Source organism: Urocitellus parryii, chromosome 5, assembly GCF_045843805.1.
Source record: "Urocitellus parryii isolate mUroPar1 chromosome 5, mUroPar1.hap1, whole genome shotgun sequence".
NCBI classification, from domain to species: Eukaryota; Metazoa; Chordata; class Mammalia; order Rodentia; family Sciuridae; genus Urocitellus; species Urocitellus parryii.
In genome coordinates, this window is record NC_135535.1 from 130,782,357 (window position 1) to 130,809,490 (window position 27,134).

Consider the following 27,134-nt stretch of genomic DNA (forward strand, 5'->3'; position numbering starts at 1 on the left):
GTGTGTGTGTGTGTGTGTGTGTGTGTGGTGCAGGGGACTAAACTAGGCGAATCTTAGGGAAATGTTCTATCACTGAGCTATACCTCCAGCCCTGAGATGAGATTTTTAAAAAAGTATAATTTAGAGATTTAAGATGTATCAAGAAAAATATTTTGAAAGATCGTCCCTGATAAGTGACAAGGTTCTATTTCTTTTTCTCCCTTGACGTTCCTAATACAATGACTGATTAGTTATGTGATTAATTAGAATCCAGAAGTAGCTGGTGTATAATCTTAGTACTTGATTCCATGAGCCAGCATTGATTTGGTGCCTGGGACAGCCTCTGGAAAGACCCCACATTTTCTTCCCTGTTGTACATTTGCTCTAGATACTGAAAGAAAGCCATGAGACTGGGGTTATGGTAGCTCCCTGCTAAGTCTGGCCTCCTACTAGGTCTGGCTTTCTGAAAGTCAGCAGTCCCAGGGACCATAGCTTGTGATTCCATCCCTCAGTACTTTTCATCCTAGGTTCACCCAGGGAAGATAGCCCAAATAACCCCTCTCCCACTTAATATCATCTGCATAACTTGTGGTGCTCAGTGCAAAATGAAAATGTGTGTGTGTGTGGGTCCTTTGTTCAAAGAATTTTTAAGAATCCAAACAACAACAGCAGAGCATTAAAGCAAGTGGAGCCATTCTAAACATGCAGATTTAAATGAGATACTTTAGGAGAAATATTGTATAAACATATAGCAAATAACTTAAGTCACTTAAATTGCACTTGGGGTAATCTGGGAAGTCCTCAACAAGGTAAAGGCTGAGGTTACCACAAAAGAAAGTCCAAGCATTGGACTGTATGGGGAAATGATAAGATTGAAGGTGAATGCTCACTATATACCAGGCACAATGATAGTTGTTTTACAAACATCATCCCACCCTTGCAGAATACCTATCTGCACAATTTCAATAATCTGAGAAGGAAAATTCAAAGAAGTTAAATAACCTACCCTTGGGCACACACAAACAAAACTAGTTTTTGGTTTGCTTTGTGGTGCTTCTTTTGTTGTTTTCTGTTGTAGGGACCAAACCCTAGGCCTCGCACACTAGGCAAAATTGCTCTGCCCTTGAACTACATACCGAGCTCCAGAAGTTGAGATTTATTTTAAAAAGTAAGTTAGTCTGACTCAACAACAACTCAGCAGAGGAAAATTCAAATAAGTGTGGGAATCGAATAGCTGGCTCAATGAGTGCTAGTAGGGAGCCTGGTAACTGGAGGATGGTTTAAAAGGAGGATTTTTGCCTATCATAAATGTGGCCTTGAGTCTTTTTTGTTTTTTAAATAGTTTTTTTTAAAGAGAGAGTGAGAGAGGGGAGAGAGAGAGAGAGAGAGAGAGAGAGAGAGAGAGAGAATTTTTAATATTTATTTTGTAGTTCTCGGCGGACACAACATCTTTGTTGGTATGTGGTGCTGAGGATCCAACCCGGGCCGCACGCATGCCAGGCGAGCGCGCTACCGCTTGAGCCACATCCCCAGCCCAATGGCCTTGAGTCTTAAGGCAATGCCAAGAATAAAGCAGACACCAAAAGAATGAGCTGAAAATGAGAATGTCATCAGAAGCATGATGATGCCCACATAGACCAGTGATTCTTCATTTACTTAGTGCAAGGATGCCAGACTCATTACATGTTGAACCACACCGCAAAGAAAAGACCACCAACTCCAATTTTAAATCAAAGCAAGCTATATTGGGTACACAAAGAAAGCTGGCCAGTGGCAGTGTCTTCCTAAGCCAGACTAGAGATCAGGTCTCCAGGAAAAAGGTTTATAGCACAAAAAATTATAAGGGGGGGGGCACTGTCTTGGGAACTTATAGCCAACAGGATTCTGACAAGCCTAATACAAAGGCAGACAGCAGGCTAATGATCTACGTGGCTTAACATTTCAAGGAAGGGAATAGATTCATATCTCAACATCAGAATTTATGAGACACTGCTGAGGTTTCAGAAGGAGTTGTTATCGGTTCAGGGGGAGCCAGGATTTATGAGGTGCCACTAAGGTTTTCAAGAGGGTTGTTATCTGGTCAGGGAAAACCAGGCACTGGCAGGAATTCCAAGCAAGTTTAAAACATCAAAATATGGTCAGGCCAAATAGAAATCCTAGTATTTTACAGAAAACAGAAATGATTTTTTATGACTTTTTGATGAGATGGCTCCTATCTTAAGATGGAATTAGGCTGGGTTCATCACACAGACAGTGGATTTGCAGCAAGTGAACAGGCACAGCTCTATTGCTGAAGTTTTCTCCTGCATCTACATCACTCAGCATTTAAAATCCCCAGGCTGGTTGCTCCACCAGCTTCCTTGGGACCCCTCCTCTCCACCTGCCAGGCTGGCAGCAGGAATGATGCCCTGATCTTGGCCGCCACTAGAGGGCTCCAGCCCCACCTCTTTTGCGCCCCCTGGCGTCCACCCAGCCCTCAGTATCTCCGCCTTTGCCTAATGGAGCCTGCCTAATTTTCCTTGGAACCCCCTGCCCAGCTTCCTTCCGGCTGCGTCGCACAGCCGTTCACGTGTGGGCCCTGTCATGTGACACACAGTCACGTGATCCCCATCCACCCCTTCTGGGTCGCGCTGCAGGGGTTCGCTTCCGGAACTCTGAGGTTCCCCACCAGTGCTGGCATTGCCCCTGTGGAGCCCGCAGCGACGCGGGCGAGATGGTGAGGGCGGCAGGTCCGGGTAGGGCTGCCCTGGGGTGGCCTCTACCGCCAGGCTCAGCCTCTTTTCTCGTCCTTCCCGCTACAGATGAACCGGACGACCCCAGACCAGGAGCGGGCTCCGACCTCCGAGCCCGTGTGGGAGCGGCCCTGGTCGGTGGAGGAGATCCGCAGGAGCAGCCAGAGCTGGTCGCTGGCCGCTGATGCGGGAGTGAGAGGCGGGCCCTGGGGACGCGCGGGGAAGGCGGGCCGCACTGGGTGAAACAAAGGCCGGGAAACTGGAGTCCCTGTTCCTCTGCACCTAGGCTGCCCCGCTGCCTGCTCTCTGCTCCTTGCCCTTGAAAACCTAACCACGACCATCCCCAGGTCCGAAGGAGAAGGGCAAATCAGTGGGCTCAACCCATCCAGAATTCGGACTAAAGCCTAGATGAGGGTTTGTCTTCCTTCACTGGGCTCCTGGAGGTGCACGCAGTTGAGCTTCCAATTAGGCAGATGCGTTTCTGCGATGCTGAGGGATTGCTATGGCCTTATTCTGGGTTGAGATCTGGACTGAGTGGGGCAAGAGACAAGCCACTATATGAATATCCTTGAGAGACATCCTTAAGTCTTGGGACCCAGAAAGGTCAGTTGTAATTCCAGAGTCCCACATGAATAGGATTTTTGGATTGAGTGTTTTGTTATGCTTCATCAGTGTTCCCTGTAGAGTGACAACCAAAACGGGACTTTAAAATCCCTCCAGAAATGTGATAGCAAATGTCCATTGGCTCACTTCTTTGATGAGCTTTCTTAATTTTTTTTTTTTAATGCTTCTAGGTCTTTCAAAAGCATCCTTCCTTTACATTTCAACACACAAAAGTGAAAGGTTGTGGGTTCTTTTTCGTTTTGGCACACAGAGTAGATGCACATAATATTGATACTACTATGTTTATTTTGAAAATAGCTACTACAGTTTCTACAGGAATTCTCACAACAGACTATCTCTCGGACCCATGAAATCAAGAAACAAGTGGATGGACTAATTCGGGAGACTAAAGCCACTGATTGTCGCTTGCATAATGTCTTCAATGATTTCCTTATGCTGTCCAATACCCAGTTCATTGAGAATGTGAGTTGTTTACATAATGCTTATAAATAATACCTTTTTGGGGAGCAAGCATTATTGTAATTTTAGATACCCTCCTAAACTTTGGTGAACAGTGTTTATGGGTAACTGAAGCTTCTTTCTTTAGGATTATTGCCTGCTTTTTTCATTAGTAAAGTTTGGGTCTTTTCCACATCTTCAGAAGAAATTTAATGATAAAATGTCCTTATTTTCTAGTCTTTCTATTCTTTTTTAGTTTTCAGAGCAGATGACAGTTGTGCTAAGTTGTATGATACTCAAGGTCCATCATGGCACATTCTGTAAGTATAGCTACAAACAGGTTACTGAATTTCACCTAAACCACAAGTGATTTTGGTCTATATATTGAGTTTCTGTCAGATATCAGGAATACAGGTAACTTAGAAATTTTATCTTGGTAAATAGTATAATTCTAGAATGAAAAGGAGGATGTAGGTGTCTGTGGAGCCAAGTGGAGTAAAGGGGAGACTGTTAAGAGATGAAGCTTAGCTAAGCTTATCTGTTTCTCAGAGATTGTTAATTTGTGAAAAGATAATTATTAAAATAGACTACCTCCTGCAGTCATTAAATGTGACGCAATAGAAAAGATTTTCAAAATTGCAAGATTATAAAAGTCCTTCAATTAGGATTAAAACAATACCAGTAATGCCATGCAGGCAACTTATGCAGTGTGTATTTGTGCATATTTCAGTAGCTCAGGTTGTAATGCTACTTCTAACCTTTTTTGGGGAACTATATATGGATAAAGATCTTCATAAAAGTATTAGAAATCTCTTTGCCAGCTATTTTTCTTAATGGCAAACTCATGAGTTTCAAATATAATGGCATTCAAACTTCCTTGTCTGGAATGCTTAGGATTACATGTATTTCAGGTTTCAGGGTTTTCTAGATTTTGGGATATTTGCATAGACTATCAGGTTAGCATACCTATTCTGAAATGTGCTAAAATCCAGAATTTTTTGAGGGTCATTATAGTGCTCAAAAAGTTTTGGATTTTAGATTTTTGGATTAGAGGTGTTCAGCCTCTAGTTATTTTCTACACTGAATGTCCTTGCTTGGTTCTGAACATTCTTTGACTAAAAGAGTCAGATAAGGGCTGGAGTTGTGGCTCAACAGTCGAGCACTTGCCTAGCACGTGCAAGGCCCTTGGTTCGATCCTCAGCACCACATAAAAATAAATAAATAAAATAAAGGTATTGTGTCCAACTAAATTAAACTGCAACTACAACTAAAAACTAAATATTAAAAAAAAAAAAAAAAAGAGCTTAATGGGCCAAGCATGTGGCTCAGTGGTATAGCACTTGTTTAACATGCATGAGGCCCTGGACACAAAACCTTAATAATAGTAATAGTAGTAACAGTCAGCCTAGAAGCTGACTCTACTTTCCTGGTGAACGCTGCCCAGTCACTTTTTCATAATGCCAAATTTGTCCTTCCTATTATTGTCATTACTTTCTTTGTGAACCTTTTTTGCTATATCAGGTGCTCAGCACTTCTTTCAATCAATGTTACAGTTCTAGACTGAGCAAGGAAATAGATTTAGAAGCTTTTCTTTTATACTTGACATTCCTATACCAGCCTAGTCCTGGATTGGTACCTGATGAGTCTTTTGTGGGGAGAAGGGGTGAGGAGTATCATAAGTTTCTTTTCTTTTTTTTTTTTAACTTTTTTTTTTTGAGAGAGAGAGAGAATTTTTTAATATGTATTTTTCAGTTTTCAGTGGACACAACATCTTTATTTTACTTTTATGTGGTGCTGAGGATCCAACCCAGCGCCTCACACCTGGCGAGCATGTTACCGCTTGAGCCACATCCCCATCCCTCATAAGTTTATTTTCTGAGTCACTGTCTTCAGGTGTCCCTTTTTCTCTAGATTTTCTTTTCTGTTGAAGTTTACTTTGATTCAGAGTTTTCCATGGTATAGGTTTTGTGGATTTTTTTTTTGTGTGTGTGGTTTTTGTTTGTCTTAGTTACAGTTCATTATTTCTGTTTACTTTTGTGGATTCTATTTTTCCATCCATCTCTTCATTCCTTTAATGTTATGTCCTATGCCTCTTCCACTCCGTTCTTCTGTCAGGATTCCTTTTTGGTGTCACTGTCAAGTGTAAATGCTTCTTAACCTTCCTGTAATGCCTAAAAACATGTTAGAGGTTCTTTGCATTTGTGACAGGCAGCTGATGATGTTGAGGGGACAGCTACTGCTTAATAAAACTTCAAAAAAGTCTATTTGCTGATAATACCTGTGGCAGTGATCTGGTTTCTATTGTGTTTTTTTTTCCCCCCAATCCTTATATTTTGTACTACTTATATATTGCTATTCAGGCTAGAATGGTGGTACCATTTTGTTTTGTGGTAGTTCATTGGAAACATTTATTCAGAGTCTGATAGGTTTCTGCATTTTATTAATTAACCTTAGAAACAGCAGTGCATTTTAGAGTTTGTGAAACATTCTGGACTTTCTAGGGCGAGAACCATCAAGACTTTCTAGGGCAAGAAAAATTAGTATCTTTAGTAAAGGCTCAAGAGGGAATCCTGAAGGATTCTTGCTAATTAACACTGGCCAGTGTTTTAGTGTCTAATCAAAAGATGACCCAGTTATTTTCTTCAAAAAAATGGTGTTTATTTTCTGTAGCCTTATTTCTACTATGCTTAAATGTCTGCAGAAGAACAGCTCTAATTCTTAAAGTTTCACTAATCTGTCAGTTTAGGAGTTTCATGCATGTATTTGCCTATAATGACTTCTGTTTTTTTAGAAGCTATCTTAAAGGAGAATTTTTTAAAGTCCATTGTTTTAAAATTTTTAGATTTGTAAAATTAAAATTTTCTGTTCCAAAATGAAACCTAAATTAATTTTTCAGGTCATCTTCCTGTTAATTTATAAATGCTATTTTTGGAGTCATTTTCCCCCCCTCCTTTTCACCCTTTCTTTTGAGGAAATAGATGTGGTTACTGAAACTCAGCAATTAGGCCAATGCATGTCTCAGAGCCTTATTGCCCCAAACTTCCTTACAGGCTGCCTTCTGGACCTGTCTTATTTTAAATGATGATACCCCTTGCTTTTGATGCTGCAACCTTTTATTTCTTGAAGGTACCCAGTGCCATGTTACCATCAGGCCTTGGCTTACAATCATCCATGTGCCTCTGTCCTTTGATTGATATCTGTGTTCCACTTCTTGGCTCAATTATTACGTCGTCGTCTTTGACCCTCTGTTCTAGATATCAGTAGGGTTCATCACAAACCTAATACATAGGGACTCTTATGAATATTTGAATATTCATAATATTTGAATGAATGAACAAATGAAAGAACCAAGGTCTGTGTATAATCTGTTTTAGTTAGCTTTTTTGCTGATGTGACCAAAAGACCTGACAAGAACAATTAGAGAAGGAAAGTTTACTTTGAGGCTTATGTTTTCAGAGGTCTCATTCCATAGAAGACTGGATCCATTGCTCTGGGCTCAAGGTGAGGCAGGAGAATGTGGTGGAGGAATGTAGGTCAGGACATGGCCACCAGGAAGCAGAGAGAGAGTTCTTCTCACACTGATGTCAAAATATTCACCCCCAAAGGTACACTTCAGTGACCCATCTCCTCCAGCCATACCCTACCATTATGTTATCACCTAGTTAATCCCTAGGAGGGGATTAATGCACTGATTAGGTTAAAACTCTTAAAACCCAATCATTTCACCTCTAAACATTCTTGTGGACACCTAATATCTAAACTACGCATCTGTTAAAAAAAAAAAATCCCTAGTTGTTTCAGTTTTCCATGGTCCTACCTTCACCTTTTATTCTCTCTTCCCAGTTGAGGAACATCTCCTAGAGGGGAAATACCAAAGATATCTAACAGTTCTGGGTATGGCTATCTGATTGTAAAATGGCCACAAAGCACATAAAACTGTGAGTTCACCCTGGGAAGGGTGAAGGAAATTGGCATTGATTATCTGCTGTGTACCAAGTACTTGAGATGCATAGACTGCTTGTGCTCAAAGGATCCCAAGTTTTAGGTCTTTACTCATTGTGTTTTTTATGTCTTGTAAGGTAGTTTTAGCGACTAAACTAAAAAATAGGGAAAAAATAGGGTATTGGTGCTGTTCTTGGTATTTAAATTCTGAAGTAACCTCTATCTTAATTAAAGTCTCATTTTAAGATTTAATTTTTCTGTTTCTATCTGAAAATTATTACCAATTTATGATTTTATTTATTTACTTATTGGTACTGGGGATTGAACTCAGGGGTAGTCAATCACTGAGCCACATCCCCAGCCCAGTTTGTATTTTATTCAGAGAAGGGTCTCACTGAGTTGCTAAGTGCCTCACCAATGCTGAGGCTGGCTTTGAACTCACAATCCTCCTGTCTCAGCCTCCTGAGCCTCTGGGATTACAGCCCTGGCATGAGCCATCATGCCTGGCCCAATTTCTGATTTTTATGAAGCAATTAGGGGTTAAAAAAAATTAGGGCTTTGAATGTGGCCCAGTGGTAAAGTACTGGCCCAGCACACACAAGATCCTGGTTTCTATCCCAAGCACCCCAAGAAAAAAGAGGAAAGGGATCAGAGGGTGGGAGCGGGGAGGGAGAGGGGAAGGGCTGGGGAGTGATATTGGCCACATTATGTTGTTATATTGTGTGTGTGTACAAATATGTAACAACAAATCCTATCTTTATGTACAACTATGATACACCAATAAAAAATGTGGAAAGAAAAGGAAAACAGATGGAGGAAAATAAAAATAAAGTTAGAATTAAGAGTAAGAAAATTTTGATCTCGGAGGAGCAGTGAAAAAAATCAGCATATAAATTGAATTCATATTTTTCTGTGTTCTTTCTTCATAGTCTAGAATCCAGAATTATTTAAGCAATTAATTGTAGGAAATTTAAGTAATCTGAAAAGATAACTGAAAAAAATTTTACATTATCCCAGTGGCTCAGGAGCCTGAGGCAGGAGGATTATGAGTTCAAAGCCTGCCTTAGCAACTTAGCAAGGCCCTAAACAACTATGAGACCCTTTCTCTAAATAAAATATAAAAAGCTGGGGATGTGGCTCAGTGGTTAAGCACCCCTGGGCTAATTTAATTATGATCATCACTGAAATCTTATATATCTTTGTATAAATAAGAAAAAGTTTTAAATTACAATGTTGTGTTTCCTCTATAGTGACATTATAGCATATTTGACTTGTTATAAAAATAGATGTTCTTTTTAACCATCAAGGAAAAAAAAAAGAATAAAGAAAGATATAGGAAAGAAAAGTAAGAAAAAGAAAAATTATCTGAAATTTCATCAGATGGAGGGGCATCTGCCAATATTTTGTTATGTATATTGTAAATGCATTTCCATGCAGACAATAGGCTTACAGAAGATAAATCTATAAAAGAAGATTAGTTATAATTCCACCAGCCCAGATTAATCAACCTTTGAGCATTTTGATGTATTTTTTTTTTAATTGGAGATTAAACCCTGGTGTGCTTAACCACTGAGCCATATCCCCAGCTCTTTTTATTTTTTTATTTTGAGGCAGGGTGTCCCTGAGTTGTTTAGAGCCTCTCTAAATTGCCAAGGCTGGCTTTGAACTTGTGATCCTGGGATTTCAGGCAGGCCTGTGCCACCACCCCCAGCCTTTCTAGTCTTTTATTTGTTTCAACTTTGACCTGTTCTAGATGACTGTGTGTGCATTTGCAGCCTGATTTTTTTTTAATATTAACTTATGAACATTTTAACACATCTTTGAGACTTTTGTGAACTTAATTTTTATTCCTACTCCCTTCTATGATTATCATAATTTATTTAACAATCATCCAATATCAGATTTTAATGAACTATTTATATAAAAAATACAGACAACCACAAATGTTAAGAATATACAGTACCTAGCATTGGTTAATAGATCTTAATATTTTGCCATTTTGCTTCAAAGACACCAGTCTACCCCCTTTTTCTCATGAGTACTAAACATTTTGGGTGAGGACTTTTTTGTATCCCAGCCTTTTAATTTTTTATAACTGGAGAAACTATCTTGAGTGGGTATGTGTGAGTACATATATGTATAGTATTAGCAATTCCATTTTTCTTTTGTATAGACAACCTTTATTGTGTAGTTGTTATTATCATGTTGATTTGTGTGAATGAATGTGTGTGTTTATGTGACTATAAAATTAGGCTTTCACATAATTGAGGCCTTTCTGGTTTTCTCTGCTATGTGCTAGTAAAATTATCTTAAATACCACAGATTTCTAATCCATCACAATACAGCAATTCCCCACAACTTTATCATAATTGTCATATTTCTCTTCAACTTTCTAATTTGCCATGTAAATTTGAGACCTCAAAATGTCATTTATATTACTATTTCATTCCACAGAAAATCCTATAAACATTTGATTGGAATTGCATAGTAATTCTGGTGTTTGTGACTTTCCACTATAAATTGTGATGCCATGAGCATCCGGTTGTTTGCAGTCAGGAATATTTTTTTTGAAACTAAGATTTAAGAAATAGAATTCTTGGGTCAGAGGTTACATTTAAAATCAATGTTATTTGATCAGATTGGTAGGTTATTTTTTAAAAGATGGGCAGAATCCACTGCTGCCAAAGGCTTGGGATATATATAGATGGGTACACTGGTGGTGACAGTGATTTATGACACATTCATGCATAGTAATCTAGAAATGCTGTTAAGATTAGAAAAGTTTTGTTTTTTTATTTGACAATGCTATTTTGAGAAGCCTATAGAAATAATTATTGCCTAGGAATGTGTGTGTGTGTGTGTGTGTGTGTGTGTGTGTGTGTGTGTGTTTAGGGCAGCTTTGTTTACAATAGCAAACTTTGGAAATATTAATATTCACCAGTGGAAAGCTTTTGACTAATTGAAAGGTTTGAATCAAATCTATATGTATTGACCTACAATGTAGTTTATGAGAAAGTTAAGTGAAAGATGGGGCAAAGAAATCTACAGTATAAGTGTGTTTTTATTTAAAAACAAGAAGGGTAGGTAAACTGAATGTGTGCATTAATCTGTGTTTAAGGACCTTAGAAAACAGGAGCATGTGCTCAAAGTTTAAGTTGGTTATTTCAAGGGTTAGGTTGGGGTAGGAAGGAGTTAATTCATATACCATGAGATTCATTCTTCTTAAATGTATGTAGTTCAGAGGCTTTTAGTTTATTCATAAAGTTTTATAACCATGGACAACAAATTCCAGAACATTTTCATCATCTTATATTTATTGACTTTTTTCATCATCTCTCGAGCGTCTCAAATTTGAGTTTTTTATATTTTGGAATGTTTGCATAAACTTTACCAGTTGAGTATCTATCCTTAATTATGCTGTACTTTGGTGGTTAAAAGAAAAGTTTAATAAAAAGAGGAAATCACAGTGAGTTGGCAAAGTAATCTGTTTGTCTTGGAAAAGAGATTCTTGCCTGGCCATGCAGTAAACGTCATTTATATACCCAGCCTTCTGGCAAGTCATTGGTTAATTTTATCTCTCTGCTTTCATGTATGTAGAATAATAAACATTTATTGGCATTTTAAACAACAGGATGAAAAGAAATTTTAACTTCACCATATCCATTGCTCTACATGTTAAAGATCTTGTTACTTAGTTTTTAAGTTATTCCAGTTGTCATTCTCAGTTGCTTTGGAGAGAGTACCTAATCACTGCCCATCAGCATTGTGTGTCTGGTGAAACAAAAGGGTGCAAAAACTGATTTCTTACTGTTTTTACTACTCTAGTCAACCATGAAGTTGAACTTACTTTATATTTTTTTTGTCATTTTTTAAAATTGTGTAAATTGATGATTGTTTTTTGCTGTTTGTCTATGACCCATTGGTAGTAGCTCCAGCCATTGTTGATAACCATTTCCTTCCTCATCTTTGTCTTTTTGTTACTGTATATTGAATTCTTATATTACAGTTTATTGCAAATAATGTTTTGACCTTTTAAAACTGAATTTGCTTTCATATTCAGCGTGTGTATGATGAAGAAGTGGAGGAGCCAGTACTCAAGATTGAGGCAGAAAAAACAGAACAGGTACTTTTTAAAACTCTTTGATTAAGTTCCCAGCTTAGAGTAAAAGATTGATAGAGATTTGTTAGATATCTAGTATGGGGAAGGATACTGGGGAAGTGGGAGAGATAAACTTTTTTATTTGTTTCCGAAACTTAGCATATTAAGTAATATGTAGATTGAATTCCTGAATTCTGGTATAAAAATAGAGCAGAGATCAGCAAACCTTTTCTGTAAATGGCAGTAGCAAATATGGAGGTTTTATAAGCCACTTAGTTGTCTGTCTCTTCTCTTTCCCTTCCTCCTCTCCTTTTTTCTCCTTCTCCTCTTTTTCCTCTTTCTCTTCCAGCCTTTTAAAAATGTAGAATTTATTCTTACATTTGCTGAACTAGGCCATGGGTTAGGAGTTGGCCGATTTTTTTTTTTTTTTTTGGTGGTGTTAGGGATCAAATCTAGGACTTCAGGCATGTGCTCTACCACTGAGCTACACCCCCAGCCCAAATTTGCCACCTCTAAAGTACAATTTTACATAGGTGAGTTATTTGAAGACTGAGTTTCTCTATCTCTCATGATTGCTTTGATGTTTATTACTACCAGATCAAAATGTTAATAAGATAAATATTGGTCTAGACTGCCCACAATTGAGTGCTTCTTGACTGCTATAGGAGTCGTTAGTATAGAGAATAGGAATTGCACAGTGAACAGTTACTGACTCTGTAGTAATACTGCAGATGGCCGTTAACTTAGGATACTTTCTCTCGAGAGGTTATAGTACTGGTGACCACAGGACCTAGAGTTTCTAAGCTGTGTGGCTTAACTGTTTTGGAAGTTCAGAAGAGGAAGTACTGGTGGGTAGAGATAGGAAGGATGAGACTTTGGCTGGAGGAAGAAAGAAGGGCCATATTTTGAGGTGGTGGGTGGGGCTTTTCAGCAAGGGAATGCCATGAGCCAGAGTTCAGAGTTGATGATGTGTCTGGTATTTCAGGCCAGAATTATGTGAAAGCCTGATTTTGCAGTCACATAAATATACATACATACATGGAAATTCACATATATAAATTAACTGGTGGCCAAGCAAAGAGGAAGGAAAACGGGTAAGAACTGGTTGCTGGAGGGCTTCAGAAAATAGGCCAAAAGGCCAAGGAGCAGTGGTTCCTGCCTTATTTCCTGTGGCTTCATTGTAACAGAAGTGCATAAACATTCTTCCTGCCTGATCTCACATTTAGGTATTATTGGCACTAAGAGGTTCTGGGCCATACTGATTTCCTAGTACTCTGGCTGAGTTGCTTCCTCTTGTCTCCCACCCAGGAAGGCACAGGGGAGTGGGGGAACATTTATTATGGGAGTAGCTTTCAGGGAGCTCTAGCTGACTCAGAAAATGTAAATCACTTGAAAAGGTTAGTGCTCTGTCAGTAACTATTGCTTGTAACAGGTGAAGCTGTTAGATTATAAGAGGATATTACAAACTAGCTACAGTCTGACTATTCCCAGGATTTTTAGGAAAATCAGGATATTTTATTTCTAATGGTACTCAAGGACTTGCTAACCATTTAAGTGGAATAGTATTTGGTTATACCAAGTCAGCATTAAATATGAAAAATGGGTATTTAGTGAACTATTTTCTAAAAGCCACAGGGGAAGGAGGTATACATCAGTGGTAGAGCACTAGCTTAGCATGCATGAAGCCCTGGGTTTAATCCCCAGCACTGCAAATATAAATAAGAAAAAGCACTGTATGTTTCATGAACATGTTTTCACAGACTCAGTACAAAGACTTCAATACTTGAGGTAAAAAATAAAAAATACTCATAGAGTTTTCTCCTTTGGCCTTCAAAACAGTGCTGTATGGTTTGGTTCCTTCTAGAGTTAATATTTTGAGAAGAGAAAATTATTAAATATTTTTTAAATATTTCTCACAACTGATAACACATGTGCTGTGTACAAGGGGACTGCCATTGAGAGCTGTTGTAAGAACTAGAGACCTGTGGAAAAGTTTCAGCAGGTTGGCGATATGGACAGACTTGTTTTGAGGGAAAGCACTGTTCTGTGATAGTAGAGATGAAACTGACCTTTCCTTGATGTGAAGCAAATTTATAAATCAGTGGTAATTACTCATGACATCTCAGTCTAGAGTGTTTCCGTCTAAATTTTAGCTCCTAAAATTGGCCAAGGGGCCATTAACTAAGGAATATACTCATGGGGTGAATCTGAAAATCTAGGCCCTGTATTCCTCTAGCAGTGGGGAAGTGAGATGCCATTAATTGTTAGGGTACTTTCACACAACTTATTAACTGAACCATCATCCAGTATTTGAACTTGGTTGTAGATGGAAAGCCTGGAACTCCGGGATCTTAGGTGATTTGATGCATGCCCAGAAAGTTGCAAACTTGAGAGTTAAGGCATTGGTCAGAATCTTGAATTTTGTTAACATTTTTAATTTAGATTTTTATTTTTCACATGAGGCTAGGCTTTAGAGAACATTAACAGTATTTTCTTATGGTGATATAAATACATTAAACATTCACACTGAATAGTATTTTGTTTATAGGAGAAGACCAGGGAACAGAAAGAAGTAGATCTGATTCCTAAAGTCCAGGAGGCTGTGAACTATGGTTTGCAAGTATTGGACAGTGCATTTGAACAACTTGACATAAAAGCAGGCAACTCAGACTCTGAAGAAGATGATGCTAATGAGCGGGTGGAACTGATCCTTGAACCTAAGGTAAAGACATTTGATTCAGGTATTTAATGTTGTACCACATTTAGTGATATGTCTTGGGGTCTTTACTTGGGCACAGGACTAGTATGACATAGACTCCATCTGTAGAAAGTGAGTGTGTTACTTACATTGAACTCATCAGAAAGACTTGCTTTAAAAACAAGCATTGATCACTTAAGAGGTAAAAGGCTGCTTGCCAGGGTGGGAGGTGCAAGCAAAGTGTGGCTCCTGCTCTAAGGTGCTCATTATGTTCTGGTGGGAAAGAGGAGTTATTTATGTGAGTACCCATCATAAGTGCTCTGAGAGGGTATTGACCTCTGACTGGGATGTTAAGGTGAAGATGAGATTTGAGTTGGGTTTTTTTTTTTTTTTTTTAAACTTCAGAAGTTTTACTTATTTTTAATTGACAGAATTTTATATGTATTTATCTTGTACAACATATTGTTTTGAAGTATGTATATATTGTGGAATGACTTAATTGAGCTAATTAATTGACACATACCTCACATAGTAACCTTTTATACTAAGAACATCTAAAATATACACTCACAGTGATTTTCAAACAGAATACATTGTTTTTTTTATAATTGATTTTTAAATTTTATTTATTCTAATTAGTTATATATGACAGCAGGATGCAATTCAATTCATATTACACAAAGAGAACACAATTTTTCGTGTCTCTGATTGAATACAAAGTAGAGCCACACCATTCTTGTTTTCATACATGTACTTAGGGTAATGATGTCCATCTTATTCTACCGTCTTTTCTTTTGAAAAGTGACATCTCAGTCTAGAGTGTTCCCTCCCTTGCCTTTGCCCTATCTAAATTTTGTCTGTTCCTCCCATGCTCTTCCCCACCCATTCCCATTATGAGTCGGCACCCTTGTGTCAGAGAAGACATTCAGCATTTGTTTTTTTGGGATTGGCTTACTTCACTTAGCATTTTATTTTCCAATTCCATTCATTTACATACAAATGCCATGATTTTATTCTCTTTTAATGCTGAGTAATATTCCATTGTGTATATTTACCACATTTTCTTTCTCCATTCATCTACCGAAGGGTATCTAGGTTGGATCCACAATTTAGCTATTGTGAAACACAATACATTGTTATTAACTGTAGTTACCATGTTGTACCATGGATCTCTTGATCTCATTCCTCCTGTCATACTGAAATTTTGTTCTTTTGGATCAACATCTCCCCAATCCACTCTCCCAATAATCTTTAGGGCAGAGATGAGGTTTGAATTGAGGTTAGGACTGGGAGCCTCATTAGAAGTAGAGATTCTGTAGCTTGTGCTATGGATGACTGTAGATGAGTTCAAAGAGCACTTGGATTGTTTCTTGATTTGGGCTATTACAAGTAAATCCACTATGAACATTACTGAACAGGCTTCCTCTAGTTTATTGCCTTACTCTTTTTTTTCCGTGGATTGTTAAAGGAGATAATGTGGCAACACGAGTTACACAGTGGTATACAAAGTAGGTTGCCTTATTGATTTTGAGAGAGTATTTGTAGCACTAAGTGCCTTATAAATTAAAATATAACATACATTTACATGTTTAAAGCGTTTTGACTTACCAGGACAGCTTTATACTGCTTTTGTACATAAAAAACATACATCTTGAGAATCATAAGTAATAGCCCTAAATTTGGAAAGAAGCATGCTGAGGAAATAACCAAATGCAGAGGTGAGATTTGAATTGGAGTTCACATACACAAATGCATTTTTTTTTTTTTTTTTTGGCTAACTAGAGGAGGAAGGCTGGGGTAGGACTCATCAAAGCTCCCCAGAAGTTTCTTTCCTTGGTCCTCCTTTTTCACATTTTACTATGAGATCGTACCCTTTTCCTCATTTGGTTACTGATGGTAAACTTTTTGCAGGGTTTTTCCATTTTGTTAATGAGGTGCTTGGGGAGGATTCAACTTTACTCGCCATCTTTACCTAGAATTTGACATTTTTAAAACCAGTGATTTTTCTTCTTTTCAAATTCTGCAGTGTTTCTTATTCTCTGCTTTTATTAGGCAGCTTGTTTGAGTTAGTCAGATGGAATTGGATGTCCAGTGAAACACTTGATTTTATTTTTCAACATAAGTGTTTAATGGCTGTTCCCTTTCACTTCTTGTAGGATCTATATATTGATCGTCCTTTACCCTATCTCATTGGGTCAAAGCTGTTCATGGAGCAGGAAGATGTAGGACTTGGAGAGCTGTCTAGTGAAGGTACTTTTCTTCACCAAATAGTCTTGTTACTTTTAACATTTGTATCTTTTAATTTTAAAATAATTTGAGAGCTTACATTAATATTGTAAGAATAGTGCAGAGAACTCACATATATGCCCTTTTCCCAGGTTTGTCAGTTAACATTTTACCACATTTGTTTGATCTTGCTCTCTCTCTCTCTCTCTCTCTCTCTCTCTCTCTCTCTATATATATATATATATATATATATATATATATATATCCACTTTTTTTTTTCCTGAAACTACTAGAGACATTGTGTCCTATTACTCCTAAATGTTTCTGTTTTCTGAGTACAAGGACATTCTTTTATATAGCTCTAGTAAAATGACCAAAATCAGGAAGTTTTATTGAACATAATACTGTTACCTAATCTTCAGTCATAGTTAGATTTTGCCATTTGTCCATTGATATCTTTTACTATCTTTTTCTGGTCCAGGTCTCAATCCAGGATCCCCTACAGCATTTAGTTGTCAAATCTCTCTAGTCATCTTTTAGTCTGATACATTTGCTCAGCTTTCTTTGCTTTTCATGACCTTGACACCTTTGAAGAATACAAGCCAGTTTATGAATATTTTTTTTCTTTTTTGTGGTAAGATATTTTGAGACCATACACATTTTCTATTCTTAATGTAATAAATATAATTTTAATTCAGTTAGTGGGTATAGATAGTTTTCATGCTATTGTTTGTGATTTTGAGGAAGGACATTAAGGACATTTTCTTATGCATGTTAGTGCTAACCCTTATCTTCTTCTCAACAGAGGGTTCTGTAGGCAGCGATCGTGGCAGTATTGTAGACAGTGAAGAAGAGAAAGAAGAGGTAAGGACTGTTTGCTATGATTGGGTCACGGTAAGCATGAAACTTAGGATGTGCTCAGCCAGCTAAGTACAAAACATTTTTGTGAATTGGTGGTGATCTGTTTTTTGTGTGTTTGTTTGTTTTGTTCTTTTTTTGTGACTAGTCTGGCTATGCTTGCCTACACTGGTCTCAAACCCCTTTGTGCAAATGATTTTTCTGCCTCAGCCTCCTGAGTATCTGGTACTGTAGGTGTGTACCACCATGCCCGGACATACTCTGAAGTTTTATCCTTGGTGTTAGATTTTCTTTTTGTCTTGTGTTAGAAACAGCACTGCTTGGATTTCTTTTACCCTTACTTTCCCTCCCACCTTGCCAAATTCCTTTTCTTCCCATTTATCTTGAGGAGGCAGCTTAGATATTTTGGTGAAATCTCCACTTATGATAAAGTCTTTGAATGTATTTTTTTCTGTATAATCCTAGCAGAAAAAAAATCTACATTTAACATGTTTTAACTACAAAACTTTCTAGATGAGAGGATGCTTTAAAGCATTCTCTAGCATTTTTGTATTTATAGCATGTAGTCTGACTCCCTGATCTAGTCTTGAGTTATTCTTAGATGGAGTATTCATTATTGCAAAGGGCAGAGAAACTTTGAAGGATGGTCCTTAGTATCAGATTTCCAAAAGGACACTATTTTGTGTGCACATTCTTGTCTTCTCATCCATACTGCCTTCTCTAGTCTCCCTCCCAACCATCCTTCCTTCAGCCTTCCAAACAAAAAACCTAGCAGTAAGAAGTGACTTTTCTTTAAGCAGCCTTGCTACAATAGATAGTTATTCACTGAATCTTTTTTTTTTTTTTTTTTTTTTTAACCTGTTGATACAGCTCTTTACTAAATTGTTTATGTTCCCTTCTTGGTCCTGATGAAGTAGTTATTCTACCTAGAGGGAGTATAGAAAGTTGATCCAAAATGTAAAATAACACACCAGCTTTTGAAAATTTAGTCAATTAAATGTGTAGCTCTTACTTTGAATCCAAAGATTAGAATGTAAAGTACAGATGCCAAGAACAAATGTTTAGAGGTATTTCACTGGACCACAAAAATTACATTAGCTGATAGGACCTTTCATAATAATTGTCAACTATCCACCTTATTTGCATCTTGATACTTAAGGTGGCAAGTAGTCAGTATGAGAGATTGAGTGTCAGAGCTTTTCCTCTGCTAAACTATCCCCAGTCTTTATCTAAAATCATTTCTGTGCTTCTAAGTAAAGCCTTTGTAAACAACAAAGTTATTTTCCCCCCCACTAGGAGTCCGATGATGATTTTGCCAATCATAGTGACAATGATCAAAACCAGGTAAGGCTCATGTATTGAAGTGACTTTATTTCTGTTTTTTTTCCATAATTCTTTTATTGGTGCACTGTAATTATTTGTAATGGTGGGATATTTATACATCTGATGATATTTACTTCTAAATTTTAATTGAAGTGTTACATATATATTAAAATTACTTTTGAAACATTTATGACAAAGTGAGGGTTTTTTCATGTTTTACAACTAATTTTCCTTTGTATTTATGTTTACTACTCTCTCTGTATTTTTTCACAATTTTGCTTTATGATTTCATTTTCCTTAAGAAAAAAAAAGAAATTTTGAAAAAGATCCTATAAAAAGAATACCCCATTATCCAAACTGAACTATGAGTCCTCTTCTCATTTTAAAATCTTTTTTTAGAGAATTTTTAATATTTATTTTTTAGTTTTCGGTGGACACAACATCTTTGTTTGTATGTGGTACTGAGGATCGAACCCGGGCTGCACACATGCCAGGCGAGCACGCTACCGCTTGAGCCACATCCCAAGCCCTCATTTTAAAATCTTGAGACATTAATGATCACAAGATGAATATAATCTTTCCTACTGTCTTAGCAAGTTATCTTAATTTTTGTTTATCTATCAAAGGGCATGTTCTTTTTGTAACATGCATATTTTATTCTTTGTTCTTTTATGTCAGTATGTTTTCCTTGTCATATTTTTGTGGGGAGTACCAGGGATTGAACTCAGGGGCCCTCCACCACTGAGCCACATCCCCAGACCTATTTTGTGTTTTATTTACAGCAGGATCCCACTGAGTTGCTTAGTGCCCACTTTTGCTGAGGCTGACTTTGAACTCCTGATCCTCCTGCCTCAACCTCCCAAGTTGCTGGGATTACAGGCATGCACCTCTGTGCCCGGCTTTTCCTTGTCATTTTGAATAGTCTTTGTAATTTGCTTTGTAAAATTACTTGTGTGTAAGTGTGTGTGTTTGTGTTTTCTAGTAGTGGGGATTGAACTTCACACATACATATCGCTCTACTATAAACTATATCTCTAGCCTCTTCTATGTTTTCAAACATGCTGATATGTGGTAGTAAGGGGAATCTTTTTAAAAAAATTTTTTAAATACACGACAGCAGAATGCATTACAATTCTTATTACACACATAGAGCACAATTTTTCATATCTTTGTATATAAAGTATGTTCACGCCAGTTCATGTCTTTATACATGTACATTTTTTGCATTACAATTCTTATCACACATATACCACAGTTTTTCATATCTCTGTATGTAAAGTAGGTTGACACCTGGTAATGGAAATCTAATGAAGCATTTTGTACTTTTTGATTGGTACTTCTATTTTCCAGGTTGTATTCAGAAATATGGTTGGTCTCTATAGTTTTAATAAGCAGTCTAATGTCAGAAGATACTTTTTTTCTATGAAATTTGCTGTTAATATTTATAAATACAAGCAGTTTTTCAAACAGTACAATACAGTGTTTAAAAAACACTGAATTCCCATCTGTTTTTATTGAGTTAGACTGGTTTTGTGTGCCATAGCTAACCTCACGGTTTTAAGGATTAAATTAGGTAATAAAATCCTTTTGGCATAGTGCTGACAATTCTCTTAGTGACTTAAACAGTAAAAGAAAACAACAACAAAAAAAACCTTTTAAAGATTGTACAAATTAGACATACTAGGTACCTTTAGAAAAATTAAAAATTAGAATTCAACAAATAAGGTTGTATTTAAGCCCACCATCATTTCTTCTTATACTCCTCAGAGGCAGCTGATATTATGATCTGGCAATGTGCCTTTCTAAGTCTTTTCCATTGCTTTTATAATGGAATGTATTCTGCAAATACATTTGAATTCTTAGAAATTATACAGTACAGTGGGGCAGGGTATTAGGCTAGATTTGTCATTCTCTTTTTTACTTGGTCTACTTGGATGGCTCTTTAGTTGTTATAGTTTATTTCTTTTTACTATTACCTAATGTTTTTATTAAAATAAGACATTGTTTTATTTATTTCTCTTGTGATGAACTTCTTGAATATTTCGTATTTCAGTTGTATGTTCTTGCTATTACATCCTTATTGAAAGAATAAGTTCTAGCTAGGCATGTTGGCACACACCTGTAATTAATCCCAGCTACTCAGCAGGTAGAAGGATAGCAAGTTCAAGGTATGCCTGGGTATCTTAGTGAAATAAATTAAAATGTCATAAAATAAATTAAAATGCTGGGGGGATGTAGCTTAGTGGAAAAGTGTCCCTGGATTTAATTCCCAGTATTATCCCCCGCAAAAAAGTAATTTCTTTGTTTGTATTCTAATTAATTCTTGTGTATTATTTGTTCTGCCACATATACTTTCTGCTTCATTGTTTGTTTGCTACATTACTATCATTGTTATCAATCTATCTATTAGTTATTCCCTTTGTGAAGGGAGAAATGCAAAACTAAGTGACAGTATCTCTCTCTCTTTTTTTTTCAATGTTTTTAGTTGTAGGTGGACACAGTCCCTTTATTTATTTATATGTGATGCTGAGGATTGAACTGAGGGTCCCACACGTACTAGGCGAGTGCTCTAAGGCTGAGCCACAACCCTAGCCACGAGAATATCTCTTTTTGAGCCTGATGATTTGTGACTAATAGTTCAAATCTGTTGTTTTACACTCAGCACACTGCACAAATGAGTGATGAAGAGGAAGAGGAGGATGGTGACCTTTTTGCTGACTCTGAGAAGGAAGAGGAAGATATTGAAGATATTGAAGAAAATACTAGACTAGTAAGAAAGACTGTAGCTGCTGTCACTTGGCCAGATTTTAGAAATGGTGCCCATGACTCAGTCCTTGTCTACTCACTTACATTTGTAGTCATCTTTTGTGTCATATTTGTAATTGCATTTACACTTTGGTGAAAACAATGGTGAGCATCCCCACCTGCCATACAATTGTCATCTTCTTTCAATGTTACAATTTTACAGCTCAGATCATTCAGAATACATTCAGTTCTGTAGTTTTAAGACTTAAAGCTCTTTCGTCACTTACCAAGCACCTTATGATAATTTTCTTGTTTAGATTTTTCAGGTATTAAAGTGTGCTAGTAAAAAAATAAGGTAACAAAGAACACATATCTCCTTTTGAAGGAACACTATTATGAATCACGTTCTTTTCGTTATCTCCATAGTGTGCATATGTTTAAATTCATCTAGTTAAACTTTTTTCTTTGATACAGTTTCTTCGAAAGTGTTGATATGTATAATTTTGTGGTGACCAAAAGTTATCTATTATAAGAGTAATTCTTTTGTTCTCTTCTGTCCATAGAAAAGACCTACATCATTTGCCGATGAGCTGGCAGCTAGGATCAAAGGGGATGCCTCTAACCGACTAGAAGAGGAGCAAATAGGTGAGCCTCAGAGGATAGTTAATGGGGGTAGTAAATAACGTGTGGGAGCCTCTGCTGACTTCACTGAGGGTGGAGTTCCCTTTCAAATTACATTGTAGTTCTTATTCTGTGTTTGATTCATAGACCGCTTTTGATAATGGAACACTGTGAACCCTGGAAGAAAAATGAACATGTGCATTTGTATATAAGATTTTACATGCAATTCCAGGGAATTAATGGGTACTCCAGAGGACTGTGAGCACTAGATTGAGTTCCTGACTAAATGTTTACTCCAATGTATTGACTAAATAAGAAAATACACTATGTAGTATATTGTAGTTATTTAATAGGATAGATATCAGAATGATCTCTTGAAAAAGTACAGTCCTGATATGAAGATGATCTTGGCATATAAGCAGCAACCTTTTGACATACAAAGATGACTCTCTTGAATGCCTTCTATTTGTAAGGCATTGGGTTAAGTGCTCTGTTGGAGCTGAGATATGAAGTTGAATGTCTGTCTTTAGCCTGAGTCATGAGGATGACAGACATATAGACAATCAGAGAGAAAGAGAGAGAGAGTGAATATCATATAATAGTAGAGAGAAAAAATACTCACACAAAAACTAAGGATGGACTATGTCTTATTAAAATAGAAATATTCAAATCTTATCCATAGGAGAAGCAAAATCCCGGAAGACATTAAAAGAGAAGAAGGAAAGGAGAACACCTTCGGATGGTAGGCCTTTCCCCTCAATTTGATTATTTAAGGAGCCTTTTAGACTCAGGAATATTGTTTATGTATCATTTATAAAGTGTTGCTTTAGATGCTGACAAGTGAACTCTTTTTCAAAACTACTTGGGGCTGGGGTTGTGGCTCAGCAGTAGAACTACGCTCGCCTAGCATGTGTGAGGCCCTGGGTTCAATCCTTAGTACCACATAAAAATAAATAAATGAAATAAAGGTATTGTGTCCAACTACAAGTAAAAAAAATATTAAAAACAAAACCCAAAAACAATCAAAGATCATGTTTTGGGGTCCTGGGGTGAGGGGTGGATGTGGAGCAAAATGTCTGTAAACATTTAAATTATTAAATTTTTATAGATGCCATTACCTGACTGTTTGCATGCATTTTCAGTAAAGACTATAGCAGGCCCTTTTGTATTTTATAGTAATGTCCATTATGTACATTCATCTTGTTGCTATGTCCATCTGTAGATCTCTTTCTTCAGCCTGCTTCTCCCCTAGATTTTTGGGGAGATGGGTCTTGAATGTGACAATTGAGCTATGTTCTCACTTCAAAGTAAATGTGTCTAGGAGGATTCCTGAAGAATTGACTATGCTCTGGACATTTACCAACTTGAGAATGAGAGCCCCAAGACCCTTTTGAGGGACTCAGTGAACTGTTTAATAGGTTTTTGTATGAAATCTGCAAGTGTGCCTTCAGGTGCTCCTGGTTAGAGATGATTAAATTCCATTCCAGTGTTGTGGATGTTGTAGAGGCAGCCCCAGGAATCTGGGTTCCAAACACACTTTAACTCTTGTTGCATAACATTTCTGCTTGCTAGATGAAGAAGATAACTTATTTGCACCCCCCAAGTTGACAGATGAAGACTTTTCACCATTTGGTTCTAGAGGCGGACTGTTCAGTGGAGGACAAGGACTTTTTGATGATGATGATGAAGAGGTGAGTTGATGATGATGATGATGAGGAGGTTTGTGAGCAGTACTCAGTTATGTTTCCTATAGCTGTTTGTCATGGGTTCATAAGAAAGAAATATAGGAGAAAAATAGCTTTTTATTTGGAAGTTCCTTCTGTTTTCCTATTTTGGGACATATTTCAGAATCATAGAGTGAGAAATACTATTTCCTGCTGTCCTTTGGTAGGTGAGGAGAGAATGTGAGAGTGAGTGTTAATAGTGAAGGATTTACTTGGTCAGATAGGTGATTATTTCTTACCTTATTTGATCTTTGTATTTAATTCCTAAGCAGGCCCAAATTACATAAGGTTCTATTTTGCAATAGTCTTCACTTGATGACTGATTTTCTGTCAGAACAGTACATATATAGCTTTGAATTACAGGGTACTTTTCCTTAGAAATCTTCAAATGCAGCTATATTTACCTTTACATTTTTAAATTCTTTGTCACATACCTACTACAACTAGAGTGACCTCTTCAGGGAAGCCCCCCGGGATCAGCAACCTCAAGCCCCCATTAATGAAGGTAAGCTGGGGTTGGACCTACTCTGCATTTTCCTTGTGGGGTTTCACAACTGTTTCTTTCCTGTAAGGAGATGAAATGCCCAAAGTTGTTTCTTTGTTGAGCTGAAAGCTGTTGTTTTTTTCTTGGCCCAGTTGAAAATAGTTTGATTTCACTCATTCATGTCTTAGAAAAAACATTACATCTATAAACTAAAATGCAGATTTGCCTCTTTTTTTGGGAGAGAATTCACAAAAAGGAAAAGTACTCTGTAGTAGTGTTTATGATATCTTTAATTTAAAGAAGTTAAATTCAAAGAAGCACTTTTAATATTCTGCATATAAGTTGGCCATCAATAATTCCCCAGCTCTTGTGCATCAGAATCATCTGTGTAGAGTGGGTTACTTTTTTTTTTTTTTTTTAATACTGGAGATTGAACCCAGGCCTCAGGCCTCCACATGCTGGACAAGTGTTCTAATACTGAGCTATATCCCCAGCCCATGTTTCGAGTTTTTGAAAAGTTTATAATTTTTTTTGTGAACCTGCAGTTTTATTAGATTTATTAGATTTGAGGTAGTTCTTGGGAATTAGTTGTTTTAAGCAACTTGACCAGACAACATTTCCTCAGGGTTGGAATCCTCCCCATACGTATTGGGACATCAGCTCACTGTCCTTTGGGTTCTGTTTTCTACCTTTTGTCTCCTGATGACTGACTTATGTCATTTTCTTCTTTGCTGTTATTGTCTTCACTTTTTTTCATTGATGTCTCACACTTTGTACTACTCCTTTTTCCTTGTTCAGCTCATCAAGCTGGAATAGAGTTAGAATTATTTTGTGGGACCTGGTTGCTTTGTCCCTGCCTCCCCTAGTAGTCCCCACTACTGCTGTTTGACTGTAGTCATATGACCTTCCCCAGAAATTACAGCTGGACTATATCAATCCTCAGGGAGAACTCTTGGCGTTGTTAGAGAACAAAAATACCCAAGAATTTTTAAATGGCTTACTTAGGAAAAATTAGTTTCAACAGGTTTCCTATTTAGGTATGTGTCATGTTGCGTATGATTCAGGAAAGGTGAGTTTAACAGTTAGGAAAGTTATTTTCTTTGTGAAGTGATCGTCCCTTTCTTTATCTAGAGTCTTCATCCACCAAACCTGGAAAGAAAATCCCAGCAGGAGCTGTGTCTGTGTTTTTAGGTAACATGGTGTTTGTTTTTTAAATAAGTATACAATTAATGTTTTGTCATTTTTTTTAAGCTGTAATTTTCTAGGGCATGACTGGAGAATAAGAGGTACCTGGAAGCTTCAGAGGGCATTGAACAGTATGTTAAAAGAGGTTGTTTTCTGACATCAGCTCATATTCTCTTAGAATCAGTTGCCTGGGGGATTGAGGGGATAGCTCAGTGGTAGAGTGCTTGCATAGCATGCACATGATCCTGAGCACCACACCAAAACAACAAAAACAAAACAATCTGTGGCCTTGGACTTTTTTGTGTGTTTGCCCAGGTCATTCTGCATTGTGGTATGATCCCAAGCAGTAAGAAATAGAGGTTATTTGTCTTTGTGTTTTGTGTATAAACTGAAGCTAATACTTCTTGGTAGATAGTATTGGTTTTTTTCAGGAGGCTCCCCTGGCTCTCAGTTGTGGCTGTCTTGTCTTTCCACCCCCAGGGGACACTGATGTATTTGGGGCCCCCTCTGCTCCATCACTGAAGGAGTCCCAGAAGCCTGAGCAGCCCACTCCAGGGAAGACCTCATACCTCCCAGCTCCTGCTGGCCTCTTCGATGATGATGATGATGAAGATGACTTTTTTGCAGCATCCTGCAGCAAACCTTCCAAGACAGGTACCTGTTTCTGAAGTTAGAAAAAGAATGTTGACCTAAAAAGGACATAGCTCCCTAGTTCTGTGTGTCTTCAGTTCCAGAATCTCTTCTCAAGTGTTTTTGTGATTGTCTCATCTATACTTAAAAAAGTTGTGCAAACTTGGAGGTCTCTGTTTAATGGACCAATATTTTCTGCTCCAGAAACTAATTATTGTCCTCCTCATTCAGAGCAGAAATCTTTTCCCCTATAATTTCTGCTAAAAAATTATAATTCTGACCTTTGGAATTACTAAGTTTTAATTATATGTTCTTCCAGCAACCTTTAGTAAATTATATGAACAGAGTATTGTACACTAGTCATTTAGTCCCAGTTTCTCTTCTCTGCTAAAAACTCAAGTATCCAAGAATAACAGGACTTTAGCTCTTTGTCTACTTTGGTTCTCCCTTTTCTTCTTCCAGATTTAAATAAGTGTGTTCATAAAGTCTTTCCTCTTAAGGTGTTTGTTCTTTAATGTACAGATTAATCTCCCAGGGGCTTTTGTTAAAGTGAAGGTTTTGAATGAATGTGTCTTAAGATGGGGCCTGAGAGAATCTACATTTCCAACAAGTTCCCTGGTAGGCAGAGTTCACTACTCTGTAGGTCACACTTGGAGGAGCAGGATTCAATGGCTTTGCCAGAAAAGAAAGATGACTAAGGTGTACATACTTTTAACAATTTGAAAAAAAGAAAGGGTGGTATAAGGAATAGATGAGTTCAGAATGTATTTTGAAGCAGACCATCTGGACTAACTCTCCTTTTCCAGTGTTAGGTGTAGGAAGTAGG

General features: G+C 37.3%; 1 protein-coding gene across 3 annotated transcripts in view; it reads left to right on the forward strand.

Annotated features, from left to right (window-relative positions):
- The first annotated feature begins 2,588 nt into the window (after positions 1-2,588).
- The window catches only part of Washc2a (WASH complex subunit 2A), a 58,015-nt gene continuing 33,469 nt past the window's right edge, over positions 2,589-27,134 (forward strand). For all 3 annotated transcript variants that reach the window (XM_026410858.2, XM_026410859.2, XM_026410860.2), the window contains exons 1-15: positions 2,589-2,695; positions 2,781-2,903; positions 3,633-3,797; positions 11,776-11,838; positions 14,363-14,536; positions 16,669-16,762; positions 17,544-17,602; positions 18,893-18,940; positions 21,582-21,689; positions 22,228-22,309; positions 22,968-23,027; positions 23,858-23,976; positions 24,457-24,514; positions 25,625-25,684; positions 26,159-26,332. In XM_026410858.2, coding sequence (XP_026266643.1) covers positions 2,693-2,695; positions 2,781-2,903; positions 3,633-3,797; positions 11,776-11,838; positions 14,363-14,536; positions 16,669-16,762; positions 17,544-17,602; positions 18,893-18,940; positions 21,582-21,689; positions 22,228-22,309; positions 22,968-23,027; positions 23,858-23,976; positions 24,457-24,514; positions 25,625-25,684; positions 26,159-26,332 — 1,390 coding nt within the window. In that variant the 5' untranslated portion in view covers positions 2,589-2,692. The remainder of the gene's footprint in view (positions 2,696-2,780; positions 2,904-3,632; positions 3,798-11,775; positions 11,839-14,362; positions 14,537-16,668; positions 16,763-17,543; positions 17,603-18,892; positions 18,941-21,581; positions 21,690-22,227; positions 22,310-22,967; positions 23,028-23,857; positions 23,977-24,456; positions 24,515-25,624; positions 25,685-26,158; positions 26,333-27,134) is intronic.